The sequence below is a fragment of the Lotus japonicus genome, chromosome 5 (assembly GCF_012489685.1).
Source record: "Lotus japonicus ecotype B-129 chromosome 5, LjGifu_v1.2".
Classification (NCBI taxonomy): Eukaryota; Viridiplantae; Streptophyta; class Magnoliopsida; order Fabales; family Fabaceae; genus Lotus; species Lotus japonicus.
The window spans coordinates 1,174,806-1,198,314 of record NC_080045.1 but is presented as its reverse complement, the minus strand read 5'-3'; the positions used below and the strand labels follow the sequence as shown (position 1 = coordinate 1,198,314).

At 35.0% G+C, this 23,509-nt stretch overlaps 2 protein-coding genes and 1 non-coding gene across 5 annotated transcripts; 1 reads left to right on the top strand and 2 right to left on the bottom strand.

The window, feature by feature from the left end:
- Positions 1 to 9,240: 9,240 nt before the first annotated feature.
- On the top strand, positions 9,241 to 14,923 carry LOC130717889 (protein PSK SIMULATOR 2-like). 3 transcript variants are annotated; one of them, XM_057568286.1, is made up of 13 exons: positions 9,241 to 9,433; positions 9,742 to 10,075; positions 10,792 to 11,108; positions 11,357 to 11,449; positions 11,581 to 11,671; positions 11,797 to 11,890; positions 11,971 to 12,068; positions 12,229 to 12,298; positions 12,777 to 12,877; positions 12,983 to 13,099; positions 13,196 to 13,257; positions 13,371 to 13,415; positions 14,164 to 14,923. In XM_057568286.1, exons 2-13 carry the CDS (start codon positions 9,851 to 9,853, stop codon positions 14,642 to 14,644), a joined length of 1,794 nt encoding a protein of 597 aa, XP_057424269.1. In that variant the 5' UTR covers positions 9,241 to 9,433; positions 9,742 to 9,850; the 3' UTR covers positions 14,645 to 14,923. The 3 variants fall into 3 exon arrangements, with proteins under 3 accessions (XP_057424269.1, XP_057424268.1, XP_057424267.1); XM_057568285.1 differs by having other exon boundaries at positions 9,242 to 9,433; positions 12,780 to 12,877; positions 13,181 to 13,257; XM_057568284.1 differs by having other exon boundaries at positions 9,242 to 9,433; positions 13,181 to 13,257.
- A 2,470-nt stretch (positions 14,924 to 17,393) lies between these two features.
- LOC130721673 (small nucleolar RNA Z279/snoR105/snoR108) lies at positions 17,394 to 17,497 on the bottom strand. Its single transcript, XR_009013593.1, has one exon. It is a non-coding gene; the product is annotated as a small nucleolar RNA Z279/snoR105/snoR108 (small nucleolar RNA).
- Positions 17,498 to 19,223: 1,726 nt separating this feature from the next.
- LOC130720814 (glutamate--tRNA ligase, cytoplasmic-like) lies at positions 19,224 to 23,024 on the bottom strand. Its single transcript, XM_057571517.1, has 6 exons — positions 22,889 to 23,024; positions 22,596 to 22,656; positions 22,332 to 22,485; positions 20,819 to 21,903; positions 20,162 to 20,629; positions 19,224 to 19,775 (listed from the first exon to the last, which is right to left on the bottom strand). Exons 1-6 carry the CDS (start codon positions 22,924 to 22,926, stop codon positions 19,557 to 19,559), a joined length of 2,025 nt encoding a protein of 674 aa, XP_057427500.1. The 5' UTR covers positions 22,927 to 23,024; the 3' UTR covers positions 19,224 to 19,556.
- Between the last annotated feature and the right edge of the window lie 485 nt (positions 23,025 to 23,509).

The following is a 23,509-nucleotide window of genomic DNA, read 5'->3' as shown; positions in this document are numbered from 1 at the left end:
TTAACATGGTAGCTCACGGGGGCACCTTGGCATAGGGAAACCATTTGGGCAACGAGACAAGTAATGGCAAACCAAGTTTCCCTTCCAACATGATATTTTCCCTTTAAAACTCATTTTCCACCCAAATTTGCATAGGTTAGCCTTGGGAAATCCATCTTCGGGGCAAGAATTCTCAAATTTTGACATGGGAGCTCAGGGGGGCACCTTGGCATAGGGAAACAATTTGGACAACGAGGCATCTCATGGCAAACCAATTTTCCCATCCAACTTGATATTTTCCCTAGAAAACTCATTTTCCACCCAGATTCGCATTGGTTAGCCTTGGGAAATCCATCAACGCGACAAGAATTCCCATATTTTGACATGGGAGCACACGGGGGCACATTGGCATTGGAAATTCATTTGGGCAACGAGGCATGCCGTGGCAAACCAAGTTCCCCTTCCAACCTGATATTTTCCCTTGAAATCATTTTTGTTAGAGTATAATATAAAACCATTAAAGTGGCCCTTACCCAACAGCTTAAGCCTTTGGGATTAAGTTGTTGTCTGACATGGTATCAGAGCCTCTATGACCGAAAGGTCTAGAGTTCGATCTTTGCTCCCTTCACTTTCTAATTAAAAAGTGGAATTTAATTAAGCACATGGTAGGTGGGCCTTTGCATTTATCCACGCTTCAAGCTCAAAGGGCTCTTGCGTGAGGGGGCATGTTAGAGTATAATAAAAAACCATTAAAGTGGCCCTTACCCAACAGCTTAAGCTTTTGGGATTAAATGGTTGTCTGACAATTTTCCACCCAAATTTGCATAGGTTAGCCATGGGAAATCCATCATCGGGGTAAGAATTCTCAAATTGTAACATGGGAGCTCACAGGGGCACCATGGCATAGGGAAACCATTTGGGAAACGAGGCATGCCATGGAAAACCAAGTTTCATTTTCAACTTAAAATTTCCTTTGAAAACTCATTTTCCACCCAGATTCGCATAGGAACGCCTTGGGAAATCCATCAACGTGGCAAGAATTCCCAAATTTTGACATGGCAGCTCACGGGGGCACCTTGGCATAAGGATACCATTTAGGCCACGATGCATGCCATGGCAAACAAAGATTCCCTTCTAACTTGATATTTTCCCTTAAAAACTCATTTTCCACCTAAATTTGCATAGGTTAGCCATGGGAAATCCATCATCGGGGTAAGAATTCTCAAATTTTGACATGGGAGCTCACAGGGGAACCATGGCATAGGGAAACCATTTGTTCAACGAGGCATATCATGGCAAACCAAGTTTCATTTCCAACTTGATATTTTCCCTTGAAAACTCACTTTCCACCCATATTCGCATAGGTTATCCTTGGGAAATCCATAATCGGGGCAAGAAATTTCAAATTTTAACATGGGAGCTCACATGGGCACCTAGGCATTGGGAAACCATTTGGGCAATGAGGCATGCCATGGCAAACCAAGTTTCCCTTCCAGCTTGATATTTTCCCTTAAAAACTCATTTTCCACTCAAATTCGCATAAGTTAGCCTTGGGAATTTCATCATCGGGGCAAGATTTCTCAAATTTTGACATGGGAGCTCAGGGTGGCACCTTGGCATAGGGAAACCATTTGGGCAACGAGGCATGCCATCGAAAACCAAGTTTCCCTTAAACTTGAGATTTTCCCTTGAAAACTCATTTTCCACCCCAATTATCATAGGTGGGAAATCTATTATCGCGGCAAGAATTCCCAAATTTTAACATGGGAACTCACGGGGGCACCTTGGCATAGGTAAACCATTTGGGCAACGAGGCATGTCATGGAAAACCAAGATTCCCTTCTAACTTGATATTTTCCCTTAAAAATTCATTTTCCACCCAAATTTATATAGCTTAGTCATGGGAAATCCATCATCGGGGTAAGAATTCTCAAATTTTGACATGAGAGCTCATAGGGGCACCTTGGCATAGAGAAACTATTTGGGAAACGAGGCATGCCATGGAAAACCAAGTTTCATTTCCAACTTGAGATTTTCCTTTGAAAACTCATTTTCCACCCAGATTTACATAGGTTAGCCTTGGGAAATCCATCAACGCGGCAAGAATTCCCAAATTTGGACATGGGAGCTCACGGTGGCACCTTGACATAGGGAAACCATTTGGGCAACGAGGCATGCAATGGCAAACCAAGTTTCCCTTCCAACTTGATATTTTCCCTTGAAAACTCATCTTCCACCCAAATTTGCCTTTGGAAATCCATCATCGGTGCAAGAATTCACAAATTTTGACATGGGAACTCCCGGGGGCACCTTGGCATAGGGAGACCATTTGAGTCATGTCATGGAAAACCAAGATTCCTTTCTAACTTTATAATTTCTCTTAAAAACTCATTTTCCACCCAAAATTGCGTAGGTTAGCCATGGGAAATCCATCATCGGGGTAAGAATTCTCAAATTTTGATATGGGAGCTCACAGGGGCACTTTGGCATGGGGAACCATTTGGGAAATGAGGCATGCCATGCGAAACAAAGTTTCATTTTCAACTTGAGATTTTCCTTTGAAAACTCATTTTCCACCCAGATTCGCATAGGTTAGCCTTGGAAAATCCATCAACTCGGCAAGAATTTCCAAATTTTGACATGGGAGCTCACGAGGGCACCTTCGCATAGGGAAACCATTGGGCAACGAGGCATGTCATGGCAAACCAAGTTTCCCTTCCAACTTGATATTTTCCCTTGAAAACTCATCTTCCACCCAAATTTGCATAGGTTAGCCTTGGGAAATCCATCATCGGGGCAAGAATTCTCAAATTGTAACATGGGAGCTCACGGGGGCACCTTGGTATAGAAAAACCATTTGGGCAACGAGACATTCCATGGCAAACCATGTGTTCCCTTCCAACTTGATATTTTCCCTTGAAAACTCATTTTCCACCCAAATTTGCATAGGATAGCCTTGGGAAATCCATCATCGGGGCAAGAATTCTCAAATTTTTACATGGGAGCTCACCGAGGCTCCTTAGCATAGGGAAACCATTTGGGAAACGAGGCAAGCCATGGAAAACCAAGAGTCCCTTCCAACTTGAGATTTTCCCTTGAAAACTCATTTTCCACCCAAATTCGCATAGGTTAGCCTTGGGAAATCCATCATCGGGACAATAATTCTTAAATTTCGACATGGGAGCTCACGGGGGAACCTTGGCATAAGGAAACCATTTGGGCAACGAGCAATGTCATGGCAAACCAAGATTCCCTTCTTACTTGATATTTTCCCTTAAAAACTCATCTTCCACCCAAATTTGCATAGGCTAGCCTTCGGAAATCCATCATCGGAGCAAGAATTCTCAAATTTCAACATGGGAGCTCACGGGGGCACGTTGGCATAGGGAAACCATTTGGGCAACGAGGCATGCCATCCCATGACAAACCAAGTTTCCCTTCCAACTTGATATTTTCATTTAAAAACTCATTTTCCACCCAAATTTGCATAGGTTAGTCTTAGCTATTTAGCCTGTACTGCACCTTATTTGTTGTCATACATAAATTTCACTAGTAATAAAGTGATTATAAAATATCTCCAAGTTTTATTTTTTGTGACTATCTCCAAGAATATATTAATTACTCTTTAAATAACTATAGTATTTACTATTTATTAATAAACCTATGCTATTGTTGTTGGTTCTGTCTCCGAGCTTTTAAATTAAATACTGGATCCATCATATTTTTGATAATACAAAAATGAATGAAGCACACTCTTGAGATCTTGATGCGTGTGTTCCATGATTGTTTTATTTTATAATTGTAGGGTTTAATATACTAGTTCCACGTGGGATGCACGTGGCTACCCATGTTAGTCTTCATTGAAGGTATACTTGGATGAATGCTTCACTCGAACACTATTGGAAAAAGAGTGATCGCTCGGGATCCCTAAGGTAATTAATATTACTTTTCTATATTAATTTTATTTTTAATTGTAGAAGAAATATGATATTATATAGTGATGAAATTAATTATTATTATTATTATACAAATTTTAATTTCATAATAAAATCATTCCTTAATCAATAGTAACATTTTTCCTGAATGTCAGGCAATGACTGTTTGCTAATTACTTATACTAGTGTGATGACCCGTGCGTTGCACGGAATTTAGTTTTTATTTTTCATATATGAATAAATTTATTAAAATTCATACTTTTTGTAATATATCTTATATGTTAGTTATGATGAATCTGGCATTGCACAATAATTTATATAGTAGTTTTTTTATATATGACCAAATTATTTAGCATTTATATTTTTTTAATGCATCTTATATGTCATTTATGATGATTATTGCGTTGGACCTTAGTTTGTTATTTTTCTATACATGATTAAATTACTTAAATTTCATATTTATTGTAATATATATTACACGTTAGTTATATGTATAATAGAAAAAAACATAAATAAGTAAATTGGATATATATCATATTAAAACCTGATAAGTTAATTTAAAATATCCTTGACAACAACATCTCGTTTGCAATCTATATTGTTAAAATCCTCAACAATCAAGGCAATCACTTCATATTGGTAAATTGTAAAGTCTTGCATCTTTAGTTCTTCCTTTGTATAATATAAGACATAAATTGTTGGAGTCATCAGTTGTCATGTAATTCCTTAGACTTTTAAATGACTGAGCAACCCCGCTGTCTTTATCAACCATCTTAGTTATGTCCTGAATCAAAGAGTTTCCTAAACTGCTTGTTTGCCGCCTAAAACATGTCATTTACATTAATGTACATACCGAAATAAACTAATATAAAAAATTGTTTCACTTAATAAATGATTAACAACTGTAAGTATATGGTTCATATCTAAAATGATGCATTTTGTTAAATGTCTTGTTAAGAGTGTCATAGATATACAATTACGCAAATTTTGGTACTTGTCATTTCTTCGGCAATAGACATTCAAATTTTTGGAAATTTTGTCCACTCAAAATGAATTGATGAGATCCACCACCATCATTGATTGATGACTCAACTTTACCGACCATTAATGTAAAAGAAAATGCTCTATTGTAAGCTCAAATATTTTCTTTGAGATGTTTAGACCGCATATTCACCCCCGTCATTAGATTGGACAACAAATGAGAAGGATGTGTCAAGACAGGTAGTTGACCTTTTTCTTTTATGCAACACAACGAAAACTTTAGATATGTATTTTTATCTATGACGAACGTTTCTTTTTATGCTTTTCTTGACCGAAGATGTGTCAAGAAAGATATGTTTTTTTTATCGTGTAATGTAAATAAATAATTGTAAATATATATATATATATATTAATGTTTTCAAATTCCAGCATATTATAATTCCACTGTCACATTTCACAACTATATATTTAGATACTCCTAAAATTATTAAAATGAATTGTTTGATGCCAAAAAAAATTATTAAAATCATCAAAATTGTACTTAAATTATATATAAATATATTTTTAAATTAGTTTTAACATGAAATTATTTTTCGTGTAAAACGTTCATCCCCGTTGGAGATTTTACTTTTAAACATAAATAGTTGTAATTATATACCTAGAGGATGAAAGATGTATCATATGAGAATGAATCTTTTATTTGAGAGTGAGAGGAGTTATTATGAGCCATTATATCTAATTATAAACGGTCAAGATCAAAAGATTTTAATCATAATGTGATTATCACATATGATCAATTAAAAATGTCATGTGATTTTTTAAAAAAATCACACGACTTCATGTTTTAATATTGACCGTCCATGATTAGATCTAATGACTCATAATAACTCCTCTCACTCTCACATAAAAGCTTCATTCACATATGATACATCCTCATAGAGGATGTGTATAAATAGTTGTAACTATTTTTTTTTTTTAGAACAAAAGAGATTTTATTGATGAATAAGAAAAAAACTCATGAGAATATTCCTCTTATGTAGAATGAAAAAACCTTCCAAGCCTACACTAATTCGATGCCAAGTGCTATTTATACATTCCTCTCATGTAAGTTGTAACTATTTATACATACTATTAATAGTATGTATATATATTGTTTTCTAATCACCATACGACATATTGTTACCATCATGAAAGTTTTACATGTAAAGTTTTCCTCCTCTTGAGAGTTTTTTACCTTGTAATAATTTGTACAAAAGGTAGACCAGTGGCGGAACCAGAAAAAATAATATGAGGGGGCCAAATATTTCAAACATAAATTAAATTATTTAATTAACAGTAGACACATATATATGCACAAAAATAATTATTAAACTTACATATACTCATTAAAAATTTATTACTCCATAATGGTGAAATTTTGTTTTTCATTTTTTATTCTCGTGTTAATTATAATTTACATCTTTTTTATTTATCATTCTAAAAAAATGTTTCTCTTGAAAAAAAATTTATTTTTACTCTTAATTTTTCTACTCATTTTTCAAGATTTTCCTAGAACTTTGGGAGGGCCAAGGCCCTCCCCTGCCCTCACATAGTTCCGCCACTGAGGTAAACTATATTGTCACATAGTACATTTTTAACATGAAATTATATTGTGACATTGTGAAATTTAATTTAAAATTACTTTTATCTTATTTTTAACTTATATTTGTACATATATTTTTATACAAATTATCAAATAATGATTAATTTGTACATTTTTTTCACTATCAAATTATTATATTTTCTCTTAAATTTATTAAAAACATGTAAATAGCTAATGGAGTTATATTAAAATATATTTTTCTATTAGTTTAAATATGAAATTATATTCATCTAAAATGTTCACTCCGGTGTGAGCACTTTACTCTTTAACTATCTAAGGTTAAATTGCTAAGATAACTTTTGCACCATTTTGTCACTAATAGCTGCAATTGAAATAAACCAAATGATTAAAGTTACGGTACCAAAATAAAAAAAAAACGTTTTTTTAGTAGGCGCTGCTTCATGAGAGATAGTTACGAAAATATTAATAAAACGTTATATTGAAATCATTTAAAAAACAAAGCAAAAAGAAAAAAAGAAAGAAAAAAACTTCTAAACCATATAGCTAAAATTGCATATTTGACTACATTTACATGCCGGTCCACATCACAAAGCAAAGGTTCGTAAAATGGTTAAGGTATATGTTGACTATAAAATGGTTAAGGTTAGACAATTCACAACTTTGAAGATGAAATGAGCACATGATTATAACACAAACATAAAAAATATATATAATCATGTCCATCATATTATTCATCTATGTTCACAAACGATCATCACACAACTCCTCGCTTCCATTATTGGCATCAGCTCCTCACTGGTGATATAACCTCATTCCTATCCTACACTCACAGGATCTCATAACAACAACTACCCTGGCATTAAAAGGATAGCTTCGGCAATTCTCCTCCCATATATCATGTGATCCACTCCAAATACCATTGAGCAAGCTTATAGTTTTGGCTTCCAGTTTCTTCACTTCCTTTTTTTTATCTGTGCTCCAACCAGAAATCAAATTGATCATCATGATCAAGCTGGTCAAAGCTTTCCTGAATATTTATACAAAGATCCCTTTTGTTAAGCAGATTATTCTGCACAACACCAAATATGAAGTGCATCTTCTAAACTGCAATTTTCAAGAGTCTGCATTATCTATATTAATTTTATTTTTAATTGTAGAAGAAATATGATATTATATAGTGATGAAATTAATTATTATTATTATTATACAAATTTTAATTTCATAATAAAATCATTCCTTAATCAATAGTAACATTTTTCCTGAATGTCAAGCAATGAATGATTGTTTGCTAATTACTTATATATATAGAGAATTTTTTAAATTACTGAAAATAAGAAATTCATTCTAATATTACTGAAGAGTGAAATAGAAAAGGGGCAGAAGAGGCACAAATTTAGAGCTGGTTTTTCTTATAAATACTTGTGTTTTAGTCTTGGTTAAAGACTTTTATGCTTTGCACTTGTTTTCTTCAAATCCTTATTTTCTTAGTTTCGGTTTCTTTTTTTTCTTCTCTTTTTATGAGTTTTAACCCAAATTCATGGGTTACTTCTAGTCGATCGTATAACCTTTTATGTATGTAGACTTCAGATCCTATGCTTAATAACAATTTTGTTCTTTGCTTGTGAATTTTGTTTGTTTTCCTTCTCCCAATGATTTAAATATCTTCTACAAGTTTCTTCCAATTGGTTGAAACTTGGGACGTTTATGTTATGGTTTTACCGTTTATTCACGAGAGAGAAACCAGTGAGAGACGATTTTACTCACTAATGTTTGAGTAATTTAAACCTCTAACACTGATTGTTGTGTGTTTTGAGATTCTATAACCGAAGATTATTCTTGTACTTTAAATGGGAGATTGCTCCTTCCTAACTTGAATTAAATGAATTCTAGATGAGTGCCTAGCGGGCAATCTGGATTATCAACTCATGATTGTGAGTTGGTGTTCAACCCAAAATTTTCTTAAAAAGAAAAAAATATAATCTTTCATGATCAATGATTGTCTGCTGCAACTAAATGTTATTTTCTTAAGATTTGATGCTTTCTCATCTAATTCTTAATTAATCAAATCAAATCAACCAACTCTCCCTCCTTGTTACTTGTGTTATGTTCTATTGCTTTTATTGACTCACCAAGTCCTCGAGATCGTCTAATGTTTCTACACCTTGTATTGCATTCTTTGCAAATTTTACTTTAACACACACCCGCGACAAGGCTTTCCTCTTGCGGTATAGGGTCACTCTAATTAAGTCTCTACCCGAACATGAGGCATGAGGTGGAGTCATCATATGAAGTAGTGAAAGATTCCGTCTACCACCATCCAAAGATCGACTATACAAATCTTACTATCAGAACAAAGGAACTCACTCACAAAATCTACTGGTTCTAACACCAAACCCACCAGCAATGACATCCTTAGCTTCCACAGTACTCTTCCATACATAAGAGTAAAACTTTAAAACAATTAATCAAACAAAAAGACTAAAACTTTAGCATTCGTTTTTTAATGAGTTTATCATGTGTAGCAAAAAGAGACATATGGTGATGGGAGGAGTAAGTATAGTCAGAAAGAAACCAAACCAATTTCTCTCTTTCATACGTAGTCCAAGACAATGACAGATGGAAAAGAAGTATGAATTTCATCATGGTTCATGCCCACGAAGTTTCCTCCTCTTAATTTCAGTTCCATTCAACTTGCGCGTTTCTTATTTTATTTCTCGTTTACTCTTAGCCAACAAAATCAATCATGTCCATGCGAATATCCTTCATGTATGTTCCTCTCATTCCTTTTCATTCAGTCAAACCTAATAATATTCTTCCCTCCTAATTAATTTCCCTGCTTCCTCACCTCTCTTTTCTTTTCCTTTCTTCCAATCCCTGCAACTCACTCATATTTTATCTGTTTAGGACTTGCAAACTCTCTATGTAAATACCGAAAGTAAGTACTGAATTCTTGATTGAATTGCAATGTTTGGTTCCATGATTTGCGTAGTGCACAGTCGTAGAAGCTAAGTGCATGTTTGGTTTCATGATTTGCACAAAATCTAAGGTATACTCAAAAGCTACTATCCGTAGCTTCTAACTAGAAAACATTCCGGACCCCAGGGTATTTTTCCGCGGAACCAAACATGTTACTAGGTAGCTTTTAACTAGAAGTGGTTCTAGAGCAATTCACCACGGAACCAAATATGCTATATGTTTTTGTTTCTGACTTCTTATAATAACTTTGCTTTTTTGTTTCCCAAGTTATGGCTTAAAGTTGCATGTTCACTCCCCTGATGCCAATTTAAGTAGGAGCTGAATTTGTGAAGGCGTTGAGTTTTTCTTCAGCTCATTAATTTCCGTTAGGACAATAATGGGGTCGGTTTGCTCAGCTGGTAAGGCAGAGATAAATAAAAATGGAGGGAAGACCTTGGGGTGTGGGGGAAAGCTTGAGAAATTGAAGAGCTTTGTTAAGAAGAGCGGAGGTTGTTATTCAAATTCAAAGACTAGTGATCGTGGTAAAATGGAGAAGAAGCGCAACTCTACATTTTCAGGTGAATTCAAGATATCCAATCCAAGTGAAATGGGGAGAAAACAGGTACCTTCATCCATCCTCTGGTAATTGTTGTATGTGGTGTTGTCTCTTGTGATTTTTTTGAAACTCTTCTATAATTGATTCTGAAGCCAGAATGGAGAAAAGCTTCTGAGTGCATGTGTAGCTTATAAGTCTCATAATTGACTCAGATGAACTAAAAGTGGCTGCTATAATTTGGTTCCTCAAATGTAGATAAACAACACTTTTTCACAATATCCTAGCAAAGATATTTCAGTGTATAATAAAGGATCAATAATGAGTCAATTGGAATCCTAGAAAAACTGCATTCATGCATTTCAATGTTGTATTCTCCAAGTGTTTTCTTAACCTCCCATTCCATTTTAGTATATACTAAGTGATGTGAGACTTGTTCCACAATTACCCAACATTACAAAGGACTAAAAGTTATTTGCACCCTCTCAACTAGTGTCAACTAGGTTAAAGACCTACATGTATGCCTGAAACAGTTAATGTTTTTCAGCATGACTTTTGATTTAACTAAACAGTAATCTGTCTATTTTCTTAAAATGATATAAACTATGATTTCCCTGCAACTGCAGTTTAGTTTTACTCTAAAGTCTAAATCCCCAAATTATAAGCAGAATAAAATCAAATAGTTCCTTCTTTTTATTTGAGTTACATGAATGGCATCTAAAATTTTAACATGGAGGGAATTTTGATGCTTCAAATTTTGATTTATGATGTCCTTCTTTTGGTAGGTCTCTCAAAGAAGCTCCTTTCTAGGGCGAGCTGGTGAGAGGGCAGTCGAAGTCCTGGACACACTTGGAAGTAGCATGCCTAAGTTAAACACCAGCAATGGGTTTAGCTCTAGCATGGTGGCTCCTAGAGGGAATAAAATATCAATATTGGCATTTGAAGTAGCTAATACAATAAGCAGGGGAGAAATTCTGTTTCAATCATTGTCTGAAGAAGACATTCAGTCCCTTGAAAAGGAAATTGAAGAATCAGAAGGGGTGCAAAACCTAGTATCTACTGATAAAAAGGAGTTAATCAGTTTTCTTGAGGCTGACAAAAGGTTCCAACTTGTTCACACATCATAATAAGATTTTTGTTTTAGCTTCAAACTTCACTAAATGCATTTGTGGAAACTCTCTTCCACAATTGATTCTGAAGTCAGAATCAATTTTGGGTAGAAACTTCTATGAGTAGTTTTAGAGTTTCTGATTTGATTCTTATGAAATAGAAGTTGATCCAAACATACTATAAATGAATATTTTGCATCCTATAATGTTCTTCACCTCTGAGCTTTGGTGTAATCTGCAGGAAAGAATTCAATTCTTTCTCCCGTGAAGTAGCTAGATTTGGAAATTCATGTAAAGACCCTCAGTGGCATCACCTAGATCGATATTTCTCCAGGTGAGCTGGTTTGCTTGATTTTACATGCTGGTTTATGACAAGATTATGCTAACTCGTTACTCATCTTGGTAGAATTCTTAAATAATTGCGAACATTTCAGATTATATTTTTCATCCCATAAACAATTTCAGGTTAGATTTAGATGTCTTGACCAACACACAACCTAGGGTAGAGGTAGAGAAGACAATGCAGGAGTTGACGGCTCTAGCTCACGATACTGCTGTAAGCAAATTGTGATTCTAAATAAAGTTTGCTTCCTACTTCTGATATTGTTAAAGTTTCTTCTTTGCTATTGAATTTTTTTTCATTCCTACTTTAAATGAATATTGTACTTCTTCCTGTGTAAGGAATTATACCAAGAGTTGAGTGCTTTAGAACGTTTTGAACAAGATTATCAACAGAAAGTTAAGGAAATGGAGTCTTTAAATCTTCCCCTCAATGGTTAGAAATCTCATAATATAGTATTCCTTACAAGATTTTCAACAAGATTATCACAAATTCAGTTTTCTTTATATATGCAGGGGAAAGCCTTACAGCTTTTCGGAGTGAGCTAAAGCATCAAAGAAAACTTGTGAGGAGCTTGAAAAAGAAATCCCTTTGGTCCAGAGATTTGGAGGAGGCATGTAATTTGCTTCTAATTCTAACAATTTCAACTTTATAGGAATGAATAGTCCCTTGTTTGTAACTATTCTTATTGAATGCATAATTTCCATTTTTCTTGCTTCCCACCGCAAGTTTTACACAACAAGGAGCTTATTCCGTAGATTTACTCATTGCAGATAGTTGAAAAGCTAGTTGATATTGTTATCCATATACATCAAGCAATTTTGGAGTATCTTGGAAATTATGGTATGAGAGCATGGCTTGTATTGATTCCAAAGGACTTTAGAACCATTGGAAATTATTCCTTTTACCCATAATAGTTTATTTTAATGTGCATAAATTAATTAATTGTTCACCTCTCTTTTTTTTTAATTCTTCAAATTAAGAGTCAGTGTACTATAACAGCAAGCTTTAAAAGAGAAGTGAAGAAACTCAAATTAAATGCCAAAAGAGCCAATGATTTGAGATACTTCACTCTCATTTGAAACTTGATATTATAACTGGTTCCAATAAAAAGAAAAAACAAGCCTAGCAATTAATTAATTATACTAAGGGAACTGTATCCTATATAACCTTGTTCTCCCTATTCTTTCATCATCATAGGCAATGTGGGAATTGGATGATGTTTCATTACAATCAACTCCAACACAGACTTACCTCAGGAAAATAGATGTGTCTGGTTATTAATCTTCTAACATGATTTTATCAAATTGTGGATTCATAGCAGGTACAACCAGTATCCAGCATAGTGAGGGTTCTCAAAGGCTTGGTGTAGCTGGTCTTGCACTGCACTATGCTAATATTATCAATCAGATAAATATAATTGTAAGTTTGCATCATATGCTAACATAATAGCAATGACCTTAGCAATTAGTTTTCTTTTTCTGGTCTAAATAAAATGAAAATGTTCCTATATATCTTTTGTTTCAGGCATCTCGACCAAGTGTTCTTCCTCCAAACGTAAGGGACACATTGTATCATGGGTTGCCCATTAGTATTAAAAATGTTCTTCCTTCACGGTTACAAAATGATGATTACACAAAAGAGGTGCACCCAATTACCTAATACGTAAAGTATAGATTTTTATTTCATGTTGGAAATATGCTCCTAACTTGAAATTTTGAACAGCTTTCCATTGCTCAGGTCAAAGCTGAAATGGATAAGATTCTCCAGTGGCTTACTCCATTTGCCACAAATACGACCAAGTAAGATAACAAAATAACACTAATTTAATTTCTCTTCCCTATGCACCTATGCTAGCCTTATTTATAGTTACTTGAAATTGCTTATTTATTTTTCTGAATTATATATGTGGCAGAGCACATCAAGGTTTTGGATGGGTTGGAGAATGGGCAAATACAAGGTTGGTTGCTAGTTTTTTTTTTGAAAGATCAAATTTATTGAAACTGAAGAAGCATGATACAATCAGATTGCTATAGCACCACTAGGAAGCTATTAGCAAAACCCAACCCGGCAATACAAAAAGCCCTGTGCCTTAGCAAAACCAACAGACTGCCAATTTACAAGCGCAGTGCACCTAGGTGCCTTATAGTAGTGAACCGTAAGAAGCAAGAGAGTTAATTTGGTCTTCTATCTTCCAGCAAAACCCAAAGGGGATCGAAACCTTCACAACCTGTGTTTGCCAAGAAATCAGCAACCGAGTTTCCTTCTCTATATGTGTGCCTAATTTCAAGGACATTGATTTCCTTCATCTGTTAATTTGGTATTACGATTTGCACATAACTCAATGTATGTTTGCATGCTAATATCCTCTTAATCAATAGTGGCACGCTACTTGCAGAAACTTCTAATTGATTTTAATGGTACCATTATAGAAGGATTTCCAAATATACATTAAGAATTTTCACATATGATTTTGTGATTATATTAAAAATGAGTGAAAAGTGAAATTATTTATGTTTAGATATGAAAAAAGTGGTTTTTGAAGGTGGTGTTGTAAAATCCAGTTGTAAAATCTCAGAAACTGCTCTCTTTAGCGAGAAGAATTGATTTTGAAGCTGAAATTTATTCTCTAAAACAACTACTACAGGTATAATAATAATGTTAGCATGTGATGCAAAGTTAGTTGAGGTTTGTTTGTGGTTTTGCAGCAATGTGTTTGGCCAAAAGACCGCCAAAGAAAGTAACTTGATTCGCCTCCAGACACTTGAATACGCGGATAAGCAGAAGATAGATTTTTACATCTTGGAATTGTTGGCTCGGCTTCACCATTTGGTTACCTTTGTGAGATACAGACATAACAATAATAATAGTCATGTTGGCACAAAGACAATGCCTAAACGAATTACTTCTTCTCCAAAGGGACTTCATCTTCAGTCAAAGATGTTGCAGTTTATATCCTTGGACCGTGTCAGCACTCAACTTTCTGAAGAGGATAGGAGGTTGTTAGAGAAAGTAGCTAAGAGGAAATGGACTCCAGGGGTTAGCAAAAGTGAGAATCTTGCAGGGATCAAGAAAACAGAAGCCACAGTTTGGCATTTCAGCAACAGTGTTGGGAGTTCACCCGTTAAGAGGCTTTTAGCTATGCAACCTCAAAGGTATGACGTTTTGGATGTCATGGATGGACTATAATCGGCCAATTTGTATCTCCCAATATTGGACAATTCAAATTAAGGGCAGGTTTTGGTATAGCAACGATAATATATACACACCAAATAACTTAATGACTTCAATTTATAGGAACCAAAAGGTTATCTTACACAATATCATTCGATGTGAGACTGGGACTAATATACACAAAAAGTTCAAGTTTTCTGACACAATAATATCATATGATGTGGGACTGAGTCGCAGACTCATTCATGTGTTCTTTCTCCTCAATTCCCTTATGCTCACCAATTCAATTTCTCACCTCTCTTTGCTTCGAAATGTAGACACATTCATTCCTTTCCATGTTTCTGTTTTCTGGTGGATTCTGTCTCATAGGCCACACATGGTAACAAGATATTCTGAATTGCAATGCAACAGAAAGAAATTAAGCTCCAATTACATTATCTCAAACGGGCTTAATGTGCTCAACCTTATGATTGGTTTCAGCATTTGCATATTTTCCGAAGTATGTTCAATCAGTATCCAAGTGCATGCTTTGTTTCAAATTTGTATTTGTTTAGAACACACACGTTTACTCGGAAGCTAAGTGTGATTCTAAAATATTCGAACATGGAACCAGACATGCAGTAAGACTCGTAACTTCTAACAAAAAATGATTCTAGACCAATCCATGGTGGAACCAAATATGTTACATGCTTTTGTAACATGTTATTGCTTTTAATTTCCTTAATTTGACCTTTTTTTTTTGTTTTTCCCAAGCTTAGTTATGACATAAAGTTGCAAATTCACCACCCTGATGCCCCACTTGAAGTAGCATCCGAATTTGTACAAGCGTTGTGTTTTTCTTGAGCTAATTAATTTCCGTTAGGACAATAATGGGGTCAGTTTGCTCAGCAGGTAAGGCAAAGAAAAACAAAAATGTAGAGGTAGTAAAGGGCTCCTTTGTAAACAAGAGTGGAGGCTTTGTAAACAACTTTCAACAAAATAAATATAAATCGAACTATGAGATCAAAATGCAACCCATGAGGAGAACTTGAACAAAGGGGAAAGGCAGGAAATCTTCGTAAATTATTGAAATGCAAGCTTGTACTTTATAGGAACCAACAAACTCTCTTACACAATACCATTCGATGTGGGACTGAGACTTATATCATATACAAAGCTCAATTTCTCTGACACAATACTATCTATCATTCGATGTGCGGCTGTGCCTCAGGTGGGCTCTTTCTCATCCATTCCCTTCTCCTGACCACTTCAATTTGTCGCCTCTCTTGCTTTGAATTGTCGACATAGTCATTCCTTCCATGCTCTGTTTTCTGGTGGACTCAGTCTCATAGGCCACACATGGTAACCACATGCTAAATTGCAATGCAACATACAGAAATTATATAAGTTCCAATACATCTCAAACGGGCTTAAGAAGACAAAGACACTACCGATGGGCGTTGATTAGGTGTAACCTTAGGAGGAGGAACTCTGGCCTTGATTTTCCAGCCATTGAATATGGCTTTTAGACGTTTTAATGTTTAATAGATATGACACTTGATGCTTATGCAGTCTGTTTCCCCTATAATCAATGACATAGTGCTTATGCATGATTACTGGATTCTTGAATCAAATCACCTTTAATTTGCTATATTATGTTTATGATTGGTTTCATGATTCTCATTAATTCGGAATCGAAGGTATGTTTAGATCAGAAGTTAAGTGCATGTTTTGTTTCAGAATTTCCCTCTGCTAATTGTTGTATGTGGTGCTGAATAAATTTGGTTGTGACTGTCAGTGTTTTTTGAATGGATATGATACTATTACCATCAATCCCAATACTACAAAGGATTAGAAGTTGTTTGCACCCTCTCAACTAGTGTCACTCCACACTACCATAAAATATGGCACCCTTAATTAATTTGCTGGGGGATATTAGATGTGGGACTGGGACTTAGTATACTACATGCAATCCTCGATTTCTCAATATATCATTCAATGTGGGACCAGATTCATTCATATTCACTTTGTCCTCCTCCATTCCCTTCTGCTCACCACTTCAATGTTTCTCGCCTCTCTTTACTTCCTTTTCATTCAGTCAAACCCAATTATATTCTTCCCTCCTGACTAATTTCCCTCCTACATCACCTCTCTTATGTTTTCCCTTCTTCCATTCCCTGCAACTCACTAGATCCTATACTTTCGCATACTCACACTGTAAATAGGTTAGCAATGAATGATTACTTGATTCTTGGAGCGAAACACCTTTAATTTGCTATATTATGTATATGATTTGGTTTCAAGATTTGCATAAATTTCTAGGTTCAGTCAGAAGCGAAGTACATGTTTTGTTTCAAAATTTGTATAGAACACACAGACACAGGTTCTCGAAAGCTAAGTGTGATTCTAGAGCAATCCAATGGAACCAAATATGTAACGTCTTTTTTTGTTTTTAACCTCTTATAATAAGCTAAAGAAGTCCCACATGGTGGTTTAAGAGCTATGTTTACAATGTGAGTACTGAAAGTTAAATCACCTAATGATTTCTATGTCCCACATAGAAATTTCCTATGTTTTTTAAGGATTAATGTAGGAAAAGCAAATTTTTGTGTTGAGTTATCATCAATTCCTTATTAAAAATTGAAGGAAATTAACAGTGGTCATATTTTACGAGTAAAGTAAAAATATTGTTTCCAAGATGTAACTACGATATATTTCTAACGAAAACAAAAACATTTTTATTTTAAAAATAGAACTTCAAAGTAAATTTATGGGCTTCAAGCTAGGGATCAGATAGTTGAAAGGGGAGTGCCCAGCTGTCGTAACAGGCTTGGAGCAGACACCCAACTCGCATATTAAGTTACGAGATTTAACCACTCCTCATATCCCATTAACTGCCTGAAGGATCATGATTACTACTCTATCAAGCTTCTCATCTTATAGGAACCAATTACTTCGCTCACACAATATCACTCGATGTGGGACTAATATTTATACTATTAGTATTATTATATATATTGCACTGCCTTCTAAATCTTGCCTAATAAATAAAAAACACCACAGCACTACTCCAACTAGTCGTTGCTGCTTATGCAGAGTCTGTTTACCCTAATGTTGCTTCATTTCAAATTCCTCAAACGACATGGCAGGTGCTTTTTTCAAAGACAACTAACTCTATGTCTCTTGGGTACAAATTATCTTCTCGACAACATCATTTTTCCTTCAAAGGGAATCAAGCAATCAAGCATGGTGTCCCCGAAATGATGTATATCAGGCCTAATATACGTGGGCCAATTCTCAAAACCAACTCAAGGCCCAAAACATAATCTTGTTAAACCCAGTCAGTGGTTACATGAATATGTTTTTTTTTTTTTGAAACTTTCATGAATATGTTAAGTTATGACTTATGAGTAATGTTAAAAACACCATTCGCACCCCAAGCTACATTTCAATTTACACACTTCTTTCACAATAACTTTATGTTCACAATTTATTTTATCTGCACATAAAAAAATAAGTGACATAGAAGAGTAAAAATATTTGTGAATGAATTAAAAACCCTTACATTTAATCAAAATATATTTGGTTGAATTCAATTTTTATATCAAATCAAATATTAAACATGCAGAGTTCTATATAATTAAACTTATTGTTCGGTTCTAATGATCTGAAGTTACACACATAGCATTCTTGTCATGTTCCATTATGTTACATTGCTATGCACTATTTCATTCAGGAGAAATGAAAACAGTACGAAACGAAAAGGTAAGAAAGAGTGTTTTGTCAATTTTGTAATGACGTGCCCAGACTTTACCTCTCGAGAAATGATGAACTATTTTGTTTCACTTCATCTTTTATACATTTATTGCGTTTTGGAAAAATCATTGTTCATACTATATAGTATACCTCTTCATTTGGTTAGGTCATGTTCGGTGTTGTTACCAAAAACTATCAATAGAGTTCATATCTATATATCTTTGATCATTGTTTGGTGTAGCTGCTATTGCAATTTGTATGATGATGGATTTATTTTAGAGAGTCATTTTAAAGGACAAAGTAAAGTAAGTTATCACAACCATTTATAATGATTATCTACTTTGAAAAGTCAATTAAACAACTCAATCAATAATAAATATGACCAACTTTGTCTTCTAAAGTGGGGTAACTCACTTTAGAGGAGCCGAGTTCGTGCCCAAATTTTTTCCAAAACAATATATTGTTGTTAAAAAAAGAAAATGAAAACTATAAAAACATTGCTATTATAATAATTCAAATGCATGCATTCTTTTCACGTTTTGAATTGTTGATTAATGCTTCTATCAACCCAGATATTGTAATCGCGATTTTTCTGACTTTTAGATATTTTCATGTGCAAGAGATCTAGAACCTTGGATGTTTTGTTTGAATATCTGGACCAGTGGTTGTTTTCTTGCGTGACTAACTTAATTTCAAGACAACAACCTAATTCCTATGAAAACTTAGGTTTTTTTTATAAGCCTATGAAAACTTTGGTACCAGCAAAAGCTAAAACAGTTCAACAATGATACAAATTCTTCCAATCAGAAAGTAGGAAGTTGAAGCTAACTTGAGAAGCGGTTCTCAGCTACTCAACGGCTAGACCAATAAATTTGTAATATTGGCAGTATTTACTACAAGCTAGGACTAAAATGGTGCTTGTAATAATCAAAGGATGAGGATAAGAATTCTTGTTATATACAAGTGACACTAAATATATTTATAATTGGTAATATAGGGTCAAAAAAATGTGACAAATTTGCAAAGGTTGCCAGATTGACTACACTGTTTATCCATTCGGAATCTGTATTTACACTCTTACTATATAACTACAATGATTGTTGCCCAGAGACAGGCTGCTTGCAAGTATCAACTAGAGCAGGAATGCAGGTGAAGCTCTAAACTCTAGGCATTTTAAGAAGAAAAAAGATGATTACTTCAAACATGTTGGATGCCTGCCATCAGGGATTGCAAACAACACGATTGGTTTTGAGGGCCGAATGAAAGGTGCATCACACCTGAAATATCCTTTTCTCTCCAGCTGCAATATCTCTCCCCGCTTAAGATTTCGCATGTTGGAGTCTCCATATGCAAGAGTCTCCTTTTTCGTACATGGATTAAGCACAGTTTCAAAACCCTCCCCTTTTTCGAGCTGTATAACCGAAAAACAAACAGTTAATAATTGCAAATAAAATTGGGGCCATGCCAAAACAACTTATTTGAGTTTCAAGGGGAAGCAGGCAGGCTTAAAGTTTTCATGGAAGAAATGAAAATGACACTGAACTAAGGGTTAGTTCGGTAAGGAATATAATGAAAATAACACTGCCTTTTCACAGGATACTTTTAGAAGTAGTAATCTTGATCTCAATATTATCACTATTAAATTCATCTGATCACTGCACTGGATTCAACCGAAGAGAAGATACAAATGAGGTATAAACAAAAAAGAGTTCACATAATTACTATATTTTCCTTAACAGATTTATATTTCCTAATCGTAGAAACCAATATGCTTCATAAATGTTGAAGAGAACATACCTTTTTCTTTGTAATTAGATAATCAAACTCCACCAATGTCAGGCTAACTAGCTCATCTATGTCAGGTAGCCAAGTGAGCTTCAATTTTGTAGTCTTCACAGATCCTTCAAGATGCAAAACACCATTCAACCGGGTGACATTCCCATCTTGGTCCTTTTCTATTTCCTTCACGACAGCATTACCCCAATCCATCAAGGTTACTTCCTCACCAGCTGATATGGACTCTGCATCAGCATGGTCTATCCATATGCTTTTAGTATATGTTGTAGCTTTATCCCCAGCGTCTTTATGTTTCTTGTGCCGAGGTATGATGTGGACAAATGGTTTCTCAGGACCATCAGTAAGGTTCAACAACACGCGTCTGTCTGCAATGACAGCAGTGTGTCTAGGACAGACAGGATCTATAATCTTCTTATTAATGGTCCAGAGCTTGTCCCATTCCATGAGATTGAGATTTTTTGATGCCCCCTGAACAAGTATCATGGATAAGTCATCAAAATTTAAAGCATGTGAATAATACATGAAGAATGGACAAGGAAAAAGAAAACCACAACTATCGAATAGCACACTCTACTGTATCATTTCTAATTTGTCAGAATTTATCTTTTGCATGTTATTTTGTTTTGTATATAAATGAGTGCAAAGCCTTTTACATACCTGGTCAACAATAAACTGTATCAGTGCTTCAATTTTCAAGCCTCTGCGTACAATCCCTTGAATGGTAGGAAATCGTGCATCATCCCATCCATCGACTTTCCCATTTTGGACAAACCATAGAAGCTTTCGTTTGCTCAGAAGTGTGTAGACCAAATTCAACCGGCTGAATTCATAGATGAGAACTTTTCTTAGTCCCATGTCCTCTTGAATTCGGTAATATTGAGCATTACGATCATGGTACTCACTAGATCGGAGGGCATGTGTGATACCTTCTTTAGCATCAACATATGGACATGCAAAATCATAAGTTGGATAGACTTTATACTTGGATCCAATTCTATGATGAGGAATTGGATTGCAACGATAATAAACAGGATCACGAAGTGATTTGTTTGGGTCCTGCATATCCAACTTCCCACGGAGACAACACTGTAAGCCCCTCTCGGAGCCTGCGATCATTGCGTTCCACAGTGTTAAATTTTCTTCTATGGTATTGTTTCTGCATTTAGACTCTTTCCCATCCTTTCTCTGCTTTTTCATATCTACACGTGGAGTGTCATCAACATATGCTTTACCCTGGCGAATTAATTTTTCAGCCATTTCCATCAACTCAGGGAAGTAATCTGATGTATAGGTAATTTCTGCATATTCGATAGCCAATGTATCAATATCTTTCACCAAGTTATCCACAAACTCATTGCTTTCTTTAGCAGGATTGGTATCATCAAAACGAACGATAAGCTGTCCGTGGTATCGCTCAGCAAAATATTTGTTCAACAGAGCAGCTTTAGAGTGTCCAATGTGAAGATAGCCACTGGGTTCAGGCGCAAATCGCAAGCGAACTTTTCCAATTTCAGCATCTGGAAGGTCTATTTCCGCTGAAGATTTGTTTCCTCCTTTATCAGTGACTGCTGACTGGTCTTTTGACTTGCCTGCTGATAGCTCTCCCGGTCCTATTTTCGTAACATAAGTTTCCATAACTTCGTTTAAAGTACTACCATGTTCTGTCACTAATGAATTGAACCATCGTGCAAGATTTGGATATTTCTTTGACTTCCTTAGACTTTCCCATCTCTTTCCAGATCCTGAAAAGGCATACATACATAGAATTTAGATAGACCGAGGGACATACATAGAATTTATAACGACTGAGGGCGATAAAAATGGACCATCAAGTTTCACAGAATACAGGTTGAAGAACCTAATAACACTATAAGAATGGAGGAATGGAAGATAGAGTACTTTTATTGCACACACTCCCACAATATTATATGATAAGAAACCACAATAGAGTTCCTCAGTCGAAACAGCACAATAAAGCTACACACTAAACCCAGTGGAACCTGCATAGATTGTCCGCTATGATCGAGAAAGAACAACGAGTAACCTAGTTTTTTCAGCATGGATACACAACTAAGAAATAACCAGAGAGTGCAATCACAATTCACAATCACAAACACAAGGATTTTCTTTTGCATGTCAAATTGTTAACGAATCCAACACTAATCTTTACCTGAAAGACCTGCCCAGATTGCTAGGTCTGCCGTTGATAATGAATGACCAACAATAAATGTACGCTTGTCCAAGTAGTCATCTATATATTTGCATCCATTCTCGAAAGCGGAGCCTTGTGAGAGGACATGAGCATACTCTAGCCATTCATCAATCTGAAAAACAGAAGGCAACCATATTCATTTGACTATAAATTATTTCAAATTTTCATCATATTCGAGTACATTCGTCAAGAAAGATGTTAGGTTCCATGAAGAAAAATCACCTGGCGAGTTTCAAATGCATTTTGCCCTTTTTGTTGAACAAATGTTCCATGCAATTTCAGCCTGCAAAGTAAGTGCATTCATTAACAATTGATAACATACTACTAGATACTCACAGCACATCATAAACATAATAATCATAGTGTATGTTTTGCTTGATTCTGAAATTCCCAGTCCTACCCTAAAAAATTCAATTCTAAGCGTTAAAATTGAATAGAATAAATCTAGTGACAGACTGACAGTCATCTACTAGTGCAAACGAAGTTGTTAGAGGGAGGAGAGATTGGAAATATACCCATCGTCGATCAAGGGTGAGATTCCGGCGAGTTTCATGGCGGCGATCACCGGTAACCGAGCAGAAACGCAGGTCAAGCTTCTCGTTCTTTCACTTTTCACTTTTCACTTTTGAGATTTTGTATGAAAATAAAAACCATCAACTACGGGTATGTTTGGATTGATGGAACATAATGGAACGGAGCGGAATGGAACACGAAGGAACGGAATGGAGTGGAATGGAACGGAGTAAATTTCTTATTCCATTGTTTGGGTATTTTATGATGGAGCGGAGGAAAATTACCACTCAATTGTTTGGGTTATGGACGGAGTGGTACAAGTTATTATTATTATTTTTCCTATATTACCCTTACTATAAAACTATTAACTATTAATTGCTCTATTTCAAAAAAAATATCTTCACTCATCTTTTCTTTTTTCCGAGTAGAAATAGTGACACCCTTATTTTCTTACTTAGAACCATCCCAATTTTACCATTAGGTGTTCATTTCTTATTATTGTTTATACTCCAATATTAATAAACAAGATTTAGATGAATTAATGTAAAAAAAATAAAATAGAAGAGCAAGACAGATAATGAGAGCGAACAACTAAATAACAAAAAAAAGGCCAAAAAAAACTT